Source organism: Pelmatolapia mariae, linkage group LG10_11 (genome assembly GCF_036321145.2).
Source record: "Pelmatolapia mariae isolate MD_Pm_ZW linkage group LG10_11, Pm_UMD_F_2, whole genome shotgun sequence".
NCBI classification, from domain to species: Eukaryota; Metazoa; Chordata; class Actinopteri; order Cichliformes; family Cichlidae; genus Pelmatolapia; species Pelmatolapia mariae.
Window position 1 is genome coordinate 22,750,102 of NC_086236.1, and position 10,833 is coordinate 22,760,934.

At 36.6% G+C, this 10,833-nt stretch overlaps 1 protein-coding gene across 1 annotated transcript; it reads right to left on the reverse strand.

The window, feature by feature from the left end:
* Positions 1 to 2,630: 2,630 nt before the first annotated feature.
* On the reverse strand, positions 2,631 to 10,262 carry grk1b (G protein-coupled receptor kinase 1 b). The gene is made up of 9 exons (XM_063487650.1): positions 10,059 to 10,262; positions 9,835 to 9,895; positions 5,538 to 6,250; positions 4,929 to 5,056; positions 4,603 to 4,760; positions 4,217 to 4,300; positions 3,784 to 3,908; positions 3,490 to 3,691; positions 2,631 to 3,358 (listed from the first exon to the last, which is right to left on the reverse strand). Exons 3-9 carry the CDS (start codon positions 6,234 to 6,236, stop codon positions 3,075 to 3,077), a joined length of 1,680 nt encoding a protein of 559 aa, XP_063343720.1. The 5' UTR covers positions 6,237 to 6,250; positions 9,835 to 9,895; positions 10,059 to 10,262; the 3' UTR covers positions 2,631 to 3,074.
* Between the last annotated feature and the right edge of the window lie 571 nt (positions 10,263 to 10,833).

Below are 10,833 nucleotides of genomic sequence, written 5' to 3' on the forward strand. Positions count from 1 at the left end.
TCTGCTCCAAATGTTGTTTCACTGTCAGTGTATTTAAATCTAAGTTAGCTTCTAGGGAGGGTTTCCTATTCCACTCCATTCCTAGAAGAGATCTGTAAATGTCATATAGAAGCAGTCAATGGGGAGCAGCACAACCATTCAGTTAATGACAAATCTGCTGATAAGGTGTAAATGAGACATTCCTTAACTTTATTTCTGGATGATTATTTTACATCTAAATATAGCCAAAATCAAAGCACAGTCATTGTTTCTGACTTGTGTATGGGTGTGTGGTGATTTCTATCAGGTACATTGTGGTTGTCTAATGATTAATTGACCTGTAATTAATAAGCTGAATTGCATAGATTGTTCCATGCTTCTCCATAGCTAGCCGTGCCAGCCACAATCTACTATTAGTAATATACTGACATATGGGTGAATTTGCTCTGAAACGGTTTTCTTTGCTTCAAGTAAACTAGTAAGTAAGGAAGTAAATTCATTTATAAAGAAATTTTACATAGAAGATGTGACTGTAACAGTAGCTTCTGCGCAAAATTCGCATGTGTAGCTTGAGACTATCTGAAGTGATTTTCTTTGGTTGTCTATTTAAATGACTTTTATAATTGAAAATATTACTGAACTGAACAAAACTTTTGAAAATATCCCCTGTTTCAGTTTTAGAGGATGATTCACATGTGGTTTGGTAATGTAGTAAATTCAGCAAAAGCCATTTAACAATGCAGCATATTTAAACCTCGGTCAGGTTTTGTGTGCTGAAGGTACCAGAATTTTGATGAAGTAACTGCGTCAGTACTGGTTTTACTAGTACGGTACTCCACATTTCCCCATCTCTCTCTTTCTCTCTCTCTCTCGCACATTATTAGTTTTTTCCACAGGCAATCACCATAACCAGACAGCATGTGTGTCTGCCTGTGGGTGCACTTGTTTGTTGATTACTTGCTAAACTTATGACAGCACAAAACTTCCAACATAGTGGTAGGTTCATCGTCCTGTCAAGCAACATTTGCTATGTAAAATTAAAGTTACAGAGTGATTGATTTTAAATTTCTTTCTCTGTACAAGGTTAAATTTCCTCTGAAATACATATATTTCAAAACTGATAGCAAAAATTGTGGAAAATTTGCATGTTAAGGTAACACGCAATCCATTTCAGGAGCATTACATTGCAAGATAGAACAACAATTGATAAACAATTAATAATGAATGAATGAATGAATGAATTTCCAATTATCTTGTAAAATATCACATAGTTGAAGTAACCAAAAGCTGAACATATTGAAATACATACCTGTTTTTTTTTGTTTTGTTTTTTAATGAAACAAGAACTTTTCATGAGGCTTAATTAGAAAGGAAAGTTATGGCAGTGGTTTTTAATATATATCTTCTCAATACCATAGTTTTCAATTTTGTACAAAAGAATAGAATGTTCCACTTGTGAAATTTTAAAGTAACATAGTTAAATAGTTTATAAAGAACAAAGAGAAACTAAGATAGAAATACAGTACTATTGCCTTAAAAGTACTGCCCAGACAATGAGCAGCTCTGGTGGAGATCTGCACTACTTCTGGTCTTTCTCTTTTATATTGAATTGTTCACAAACAATTGTTTTTTTACATTTTTGATAGTTCCTTGTCCTCAATAAATGGTAAGCTGCATTAACTGTTAGTGTTTGCATGTTCTCTCTGTGTTTTGTGTTTTGTTTTTTTCTTCTTCATCTTCTTCGGTGTCCTCTTGACCAAAAACATGCGAGTTTGGTTAATTGGATGGATAAGCATGGATTTTCATTAGAAGGAAAATCATTTATTCATATCCTGCGTTAATCAAGGTAAATGCAACAGAAAAAATCATTTGAGTTTCAGAAATGTAGATAAAATAATTGATAATCTGTTGATCTAGGATTTGGTTAAAACATCAAAAAAGAAAACAGATTTATTGCAGGTTTGTTCGGGGAACACGTCATCAAATTTGTATCATGATTTTCATTATTATCAGATGGTTAATAATTTATTTCAATAATTACCCAGAATGGTGTAATTAAGGTCAGCATCAGTAAGAAACGTGTTCCACTCAAGACAAACAAGACAAATGTCCTTCAATAACATACTGTCCTGACCGACAGTGAGTCATTCATTTTTTTCAACTATTCTGGAAAATCCTTGTCTTTCTTTTCTCAGTAAGAACAAGCCCACTTTGTAGAAGCGAGTAAATAATCAGTGAAATGTCAACACAGTTTTGCTGCAGCTGGTAAACGTGTAATGAAATTTAATCTGCTGATTTGGTCTCGGGCAGTACTGTTGTGTTGGTTAACACTGTAACCTTAGAGAAGGAAGGTCCTGGGTTTGATTGCAGGCTGGGGCCTTTCTATGTGGAGTTTGCACCTTCTACCTCTGACTAGATGGGTTCCCTCCGGATGCTCCGGCTTCCCTCCCACAGTCCAAAGACACTGATGGATGGAAGATTTGGTGTCGCATTCACATTGGCAAATAAAGTAATTTTTTTTGGCTCTTCCACATTTTGTCATAAGCACAAGCTGGACATTTGCTATATTTACTGTCATTGTCACCATATATATTCATATAAATTCAAATGCAGGCCAGAAAGTTACAAATGAAAAGAACCAACACTTGCCCTTCCAAAGGTTTTATTGATTGCTTTTAACTCTTCCATCTAAAATGTTTCCTGTAATAATTACTTAAATCCTGTTTCTTAATAATAAATACATAAAGAATAAAAACATATTACTACAGTGTCAATACAGATTACATTGCATGTGATTTCTATACAGTTAGCTTTTCTATAATTACATGCATAAAAATCTTACCAATGCAATTAGTGCAACATACATATGTTTTGACAACATTATATTTCAGCTATGTGTTATTTCACCATGCTGTACTTTTCTATATATTCTATAAATACTATAGATATTACATTATAAGTAGATAAAATATTTGCATGCAAATTCTACATAAATAATAACAATATAATATAAATTAAATACATCAATAACAGATTGTTGTACAAATTACTGATCTTAAAAATTAGAAGTATATCTGTTTTGCATCCATCTAAATTCAAAGCAGTACACATCCCCCCCCTTTGGCTTCCACATAATTAGGGTCAAGGTCATTGGGCAACTTCCCCTTCTCTCCCCAGATATTCAGCTCTCCAAACACACCAGTCTCAATCATTTCCTCCTGCCAGGGTATTGGGACGTTGCCAGACGCAAAGTCATTGTAGAACTCAGCGTCCTTGTCATCCAGGACCACACCTTTGATTGTGCTGAAGGCACCCACATCATCAATATTTTTGGCATAGACCATTTTAGGATCGGGGACAAATGGTGGAGGTAGCATTCCTTTAGATGAAACACACGAGATAAACAAATGAGCATCTTTTTGTTGCATCGTTTTCTTTTTTAAGTTTTTGTTTTTAGATAGACATGTAATTAGGAAATATGTGCGCTTGTCGATGATATTTTTTCATCACCTGCTTCTAGACGTCCCCAGTTAATGTCTTTGAAAAACGGCTGATTCTTGAGCTCTGCGCACTCGTTATTTTTGAAGCCCAGTCGTTTAGTCGGGTCCTTCTCCATCAGGCCCTCGCAGATGTCTTTGCATTCTTTGCTGAATTTTGGTGTGTAAGAAACTGGATCATTTAGAATTCTGCGAGCTACCTCTTCATTCTCAACCTGAAGAAACAACATTATATGCATTTTATTAGGCACAGAAAACCGACAGTTGAGAAGGACAAGCAGGAGAAGAGAGGTTGTATGTAAAGCACCTTTTCTCCTCGTACTCTGAAAGGTCCTTTGGCAGCAATCATCTCATACACCGTGACTCCTAGAGTAAAGTAGTCCACAGAGTAATCATACTGCTTCTTCTGAAGCAGCTCTGGTGCCATGAAACCTGTATTAACATGTAACACAGTTTCACACACAATAGTCCAGAAATGCAATCTACATGTTGGTAAAGATGTTTGAGCTGGCAGCATTAACCTAAAGGCTACACTTTTTTCTCCAATATGATAGTTTTTACCCCTCAGCCCTGAAAGGCTTATGTGGGCAACTGGGCAGATGGGCATTCACCCAAGTTTGTGAATGCACAAACCCGAGAACAAGGGAACATAAGATTTTAAAATTGATATCATAGGTGTATCTAAGGAGGCTGATAAGTGCAACTTTATCTTGAGGTATAACAGGAGTTAAATGACTTACCTGGAGTCCCAGCATATCCAGAAGTTGTATCTTTTCCTGGTGGAAGTTCAACAGCCAGACCCAAATCTGACAGGCGGACATGTCCTAAGTAAAAAGGCTTTGATTACAGCAGTAGCATATGGACACTGAACAAAGAGTTTGGACATCATTTACCTACTACAGTAGGTCATTTAGGGCTTTGTGATTGGGCGCTACCTGCATGTGATTTCTCTTTAACAACAACAAACCCCCCCCCCCCCCCCCCCCCCCCCCCAAAAAAAAAAAAAAAAACAACAACCCTAATCTCAGGAAAGGTTTGGACAGAGATTAAAAGATTTTGGCAGTGAATTGACAATATAAACAGACAAATGGAAAACAGATTAAGTGTTGCAGACTTAATTCCTTACCTGCATCATCAAGAAGTACATTTTCTGGCTTCAGATCTCTGTATACGATTCTGTGCTGATGAAGGTGTTCCAGCCCACAGATGATCTGAGCTGTATAGAAACATGCTCTCTTCTCATCAAAACCAGGATTTTTTTCATCGACGTTGTACATGTGAAACCTGCAAGAAAGGAAATAATATTGACTTTTTTTTTACAAACTTATTTGTCGAGATGAGGGAAGTGGATCCTTCACCCATGTTAACTACAGAAACTAGCACGTCATAGCAAGTCATAGTGTTTAGGTTGATGTGTGCATATTTTTGCTGTAACTGATTTTGATCTAGCACCTTAAATCACCACCATTCATGATGGTCATAACCAGGCAAAGGTCTGTCTTGGTCTGGAAGGCATAAGCCAGCGTCACAATGAACCGACTGTGAACTTTTGCAAGGATGCGCTTCTCCACAATTGCTCCCTAAAGAGAAATCAAACATTAGTAAACATGATTAACACAACAAAACCAAGAATGTGCAATGTCAGGAGGCCCTACATCCAATGTCAAACCAAACAGATAATTTGTATTATTTTACTTCTATAAATTAATAATAGATTGCTATACACAGGTCCATGTAAGCCAGAGAGATTCATTGCCCTTTTTTCCCCTTATATGACATTCTGTCTTACTACTGCAGGAAACCTAGAAAAGTAACAAATACTATTCATAATGGCTTTTGTACACTTCAAAGGACGCTTTGAAGGTTAACTTTCTGATTCTGATTTCTGATTCTCAAAACTTTAAGATTGCAGGTAAAGTACATAAAGCTATGTGTATGTGCAGCCTGTGCTGAGAGCAAATCAATCATTGCTGAAAACACCTGTTTAGCTGTATATGTTCATTACAACTCTGAATGATTTCTTGACATAATGAGCCGCTTTGTAAAGTCTTAGCATTTTACCTCATAGCCTTTGCGTTTCTTCAGCCTCTTTTTGTCTAGCTTCTTGTTGGCATACATTTTGCCTGTTGCCTTTGCCTGACAAGCAAACACTTCGCCAAAACCTCCTTTACCCAGTACCCGGAAGTCCATGAACCACTCTTCATCAAACGGCTGGCTCTCCATCCATTTGAATTGAGCAAAACGCAGGAAGTACATGCTGTTCTTAAAGCCATCTACGGCCACTTTTTCCAAGTGCTTGAGCAGCTGTTGTTCACTCTCCTTAAATAAGTCACCACGGACATTCTTGAGGTCTTCTTTAACTCGAATGATGGCCTTCTCCTCTAGGAAAGTGCAAAAATTCTTTGAAGCTGATTGATAGTATTTATTAACTATCTTTTGAGCCTTCTGCAGTCTGTCCTTCTCTTGGCACACGACATATTCTTCAATGTCTTTCCACAGCTCTCCAGCATTTTTATGGGTTGCATCACTCTCCAGATATTGCTGGAAGAGACGCTTGCCGATGGGTTGCTTGACACACATGCTGTCAAAGGTGGTGTCTAGTGTTGCTTTCATGTGTTCACAATTTCTGATATGTGGGAGTTTCAGTCTGGCACGCATCTTTTTGTCACGCAGCGCAGCTGCTGAAGCTCCATCCATGCTGCCGCGGGCTGACACATAGGCAGAGTTTGCCACTACAGTCTCCAAGCCACCGATGTCCATGACTACACCTTTGTCTGGCAAATGAAACCAAAAATGTAATTAAAAGTGCCGATAATAAGATTTTATTACATTAAAGGGGTAGCTAATGAAGATCAGTCTCTTTTGTAATACTGTCTTGAAAACTCCCATATCATTCACTAGACTATATTACAATTCTGTACAATTTTAAATAAATATTCTAACAAAAAATAGAACCCATATTGCAAGTTGCAACAATGTTTAAAATACAAATAAAACAATGCAATGATTTTCATACATTCATAAACCAATATGCATTCACAATAGACCAAATAAAACATCAAATGTTTAAACTGAGAAAATGTACAGTTTAAGAAAAAAAAACTGAGGCAGATATAGATTTGATGGCACATCTCTATTGTAATGCTGTAAAAGATGCAGTATGCAGTTTAGGACTGTCCTACTGAAATATGCAAGACCTTCCCCTGAAAGGACACCGTTTGGATGGAAGCATTTGTTGTTCAGCACTAATGGTGCCTTTCCAGATTTTCAAGCTGTTAATTCCATAAGCACTAATGCACCCCAGACCATCAGAAGTGCTCGCCTTTAAACTGAGAGCTGAATACAAGCTGGGTGGTGCCTCCCCTGTTTACTCCAGAGAATGTGACATCCATGTTTTCCAAAAGAGAATTTCAAATTTCAATTTCTCTGACCACAGAACAGTTTTGCATTTTCCTTGGTCCATTTTAAATGAGCACTGGCTCAGAGAAGAAGGTTACTTTTCTGGATCATGTTCACAAATGGCTTCTTTTTTGAGTGATGGAGCTTTAACTTGTATCTGTGGATGGAATAGTGAAGTGTTTTCACAGACAGTGATTTCTGAAAGTGTTTCTGAGCCCAGTCAGTGGTAATGCCTTTTTTTAATGCAATGCTGCTAAGGGCCTGCAGATCACAGTAATCCAATATTTGTTTTTGGCCTTGTTTCTGGCAAAGATTTTGAATCGTCACAATTTTTCGTTGAGGAACATTATTCTGAAATTGTTACACAATCTGTAGACATAGTCTTTTGCAAATCTGTGAACCTATGCCCATCTTTACTTCTGAAAAACTCTGCCTAAGATGTACTTTTTATATCCAGTCAAGTTACTGACCTGTTGCCAGTTAACCTAATTAGTTTTTCAGTGTTTAGTCAGCTGTTTCTTTTTACTACCACTTAATGTTCCAGCATTTTGTTGTTCTCGTCCTAACTTTTTAAAGATGTGTTGCTGCCATGAAATTCAAAATTAGCCCATATTTTTCTTGAAATAGTAAAATGCTTGAGTTTAAGCACTCAATGTTTTTTATGGTCTACTGTGAATAAAGTATGGGTTTAGGAGATTTAAAAATTATTAAATTCTGTTGTTTGTTTGTTTTTTATACATTTTTGTTAGCATCCCTACTTTTGGGGATTTGCGGTTGTAAATAAATTAAATAAATGTCAAAGCTATGAACTTGCCCTTCTAAAAATTATTTGCCCAATTTCAGAGTGTCAGTCATTACTCTGCTATATGGCACTGGCTAATTAAAGGCAACTAAACAAATGAAGTGAGCTTGGAGAAAAGGTCAAGCATAAATTCTTTAATGAGACGGATAAAGAAAACTCTCTCTATTACACGGAAGCACAGTAAAATAGGGGGGGGGGGGGGGGACAGCCAGAGTTAACACTTAAGCGTTAATAAACACTGGGTAACATTTCTGTTTATTTGCCCGACACACACAAATCATGATACAAGGTATGGTATCCCAAAATGGGCATCATGTACTATCAAAAACTTTCAAAAAACAGTCTATCAGTGCCTGAAGGTTGCAATAAACAAGCTTGGCTATATCAAGCAGCTCAACTGGTGAAAACAAAGATGAACTGTTTTTGCAGCACATGAACTATGGCATAAAATTTTAACTGGATAAAAACATTGCAACAACATTCTTATCTAATAAAGATATAATGGCGGCATCGTGATGCAGGGCGTGAGTAGCTCATCACGATAAGGTTGAAGTGAATCAGAATAAGTTATCTTATTCCTTTGTAAGCTGCCGGGGTAGTGTCAGAGTAGCTGTGTGCCAGCTTAAATTTAAGTAAACGCTAAACAATGATCCTAAAAATGTATTATCTGTTTCTATCAACTTTAACATCCATTTAGGTATGTTGTATGTAGGTAAGAATCATTGATGGTGAAAATATTAAAATGCTTTTATATGCTGCACCCTGCTGTTCAAATGACAAAAGTGAATGATGAGGACTTCTGACAGTGCTACACTTCGGGCGCTACAGCTGCATGACGATACAGTCACACAGGCAAAGGATTTAGGGGACCTGCCTTTTATATAGACATAAATCTCTATATATTATAGAGTGATGTAGATGGTGTAGATTTATGTTAGGGGTAACACGAACTGCAAAATATGCTTTACGGATGCAGATATTAAAATTTCATATTAAAAGTATGACATTATTATTCCAAACATTCAATAGATTTTTTACTCTATCAATGAATAAATCTATGCCCAACTGAAATAAGAGTTTTGAGAACGACACAGATATTTGGTGATTTAAAAATCCAATATTCTACACCGGTTTTCTTTCACACACATGAAGCAAAAACAGATTTTGCTAACATTTGGTATGGGTTCTTATTTATTTACTCATTTATGCTCTGACTGACTGCTCAGATTAACTCATTGTTATGCTTGTGGCGTTGCAAACATTTATGTCCTCTGGTGGACAAACTATAAAACATCAACACTCATAACACGGTTGAAGCATGTTTCTTCTTCCCTTTCTTCCTTTATTATTTTTTATTTAACGGCTATCATTAATGCTGATAACAGTACATCGGCGGCAGATAACTAACATCAATCAGTAATATCAGCTTGTCAATAAATTGAGCTCTAAATGTATTAGATGTATTTACTCTACAGTTCACGCGATTTATTTGTTCTTTGAATTAAGCTTCCTCTATTGCTAAGTATTCGTCCAAAACCCTTTGATTGTTCACCATCAAAGACTAAAGATAAGATTAATTCATTAAACTGTAACGTCGGACATTGTTTTATTTCTACTGAAATATATAACAAAACTAGGAAAATTTGCCCCTGCAGCTAAATGGGACAGGAAATAAAAAAGGGATGACTGGATTTGGCTTGACCTTGTACACTTCACAAATACTGTAACACTGATGTGATACTGCTGGCTGTGTCGTAGGTATCAACACCCTCCATAATCGAATTAATCTTGGTTGTTGATACCGGGGATTTACTTATACATGACCTCCTTGCGCTTAAACAGTTCTGTTAAGCAAATGTATGTAGCTATGCATATGAGGAAGAAACCCTGATGGTGCCAATACAGATTTTTATCTGATGGTTCTGTATAGCCACTGAATAATATTTCTGGCCCATTTAATTTTGAATGTAGCTCTTTCAGTGCTATTTATAATTACTTTTTAGGTTTTAATTATTTTTATGCTTCAGTGTCACCAGCACTGACTTACTGCAAAAGCAAATGTATTAACATGATAACTCAGAGACGGGAGAGGAAGTCATGACAGTATTTCAAATTTGGTCAAAAGCTGAATTGATGTCACAAATATTTGGTGCTTACCTGGTAAATTTCTTGAACTGACACAGATGTACGCTGCAACTTAGCTTGTAGAAGCAAACAACTGGAAGAAAGTAATTTTAATGCATCATGTGACAGTTGAGCAAATCTCATTAGGCTACATTTTGCATTAAAAGCAATAACTATTGTCACAATCAAAAAATGCACAATGGTTATTTAAAAAAAGATTTTACTTTATACCTAGGTACAGGTGAACTCCAACTTACCTTGTTTTAAAGCAGCAAATTAAATCAGTGCTTGAGGCCAACAAATTAAATCCAATTGGATGGCATTCAACATATATTTTCCTACTATTTTACCTGTTTGCCTTCTATTAATTAGAATATGAGCACTAATGTACAGCTCTGGCCTGTCGGTGTCTTGGTTAAACTTGCTCTCTCCTCTCGTCACTGCGTGATGTGTTGGACAGGTCAGTGTTTCAGGTTAAGGTTTACTTTGCACCTGAAATCCTCCTTGGTGGTGAGGATTACACCCTGACATTATTGGAGTGAGCAACTTGGCAGAAGCCACTGGTGAGTATTGGGGTGAGCATTTCAGACTATATTGTTATTTATAACTGTCCTATTTTCCTTGTCCAAGGTACATTTTCATATGCGAATCATACCAATGAGAATTAGTAAATATCATCATTACAAATTTCACAGCAACACTGTGTATTGATTGGCAGAAGAAGCAGGTTGGAGAGAAATAAAATGGATTATCTCCTCAGGGTGTATGCGAGAGCAAAACACCGCAGCATTTGTTAATACAAACTTTGAGGAATGTTATATCTGTATGACCTTAGCTTCATCAGTAAACGGGATTTATACTCATTATGTATGTGAATTCAGATCTTTGCAGAAGCATTTTAATGTGCTTGAACAGGTGAGAAAGAGATTATGTGGGCACATGGCAGGTGATAGGATTTGGCAGGTTGTTGAGGAAATGGAGAAGAAGGATTTAGATCATCTACCTAAAGAGGACAAAATAAACAATGAGTTG

Excerpts from the sequence above, each read along its gene's own strand:
- grk1b (XM_063487650.1), bottom strand. The coding sequence starts at position 6,236 with ATGGACATCGGTGGCTTGGAGACTGTAGTGGCAAACTCTGCCTATGTG. Across the intron at positions 4,761-4,928 it reads ATGAATGGTGGTGATTTAAG|GTTTCACATGTACAACGTCG; the intron begins GTGCTAGATCAA and ends CCTTTCTTGCAG. Across the intron at positions 4,301-4,602 it reads TGTACTTCTTGATGATGCAG|GACATGTCCGCCTGTCAGAT; the intron begins GTAAGGAATTAA and ends CTTTTTACTTAG.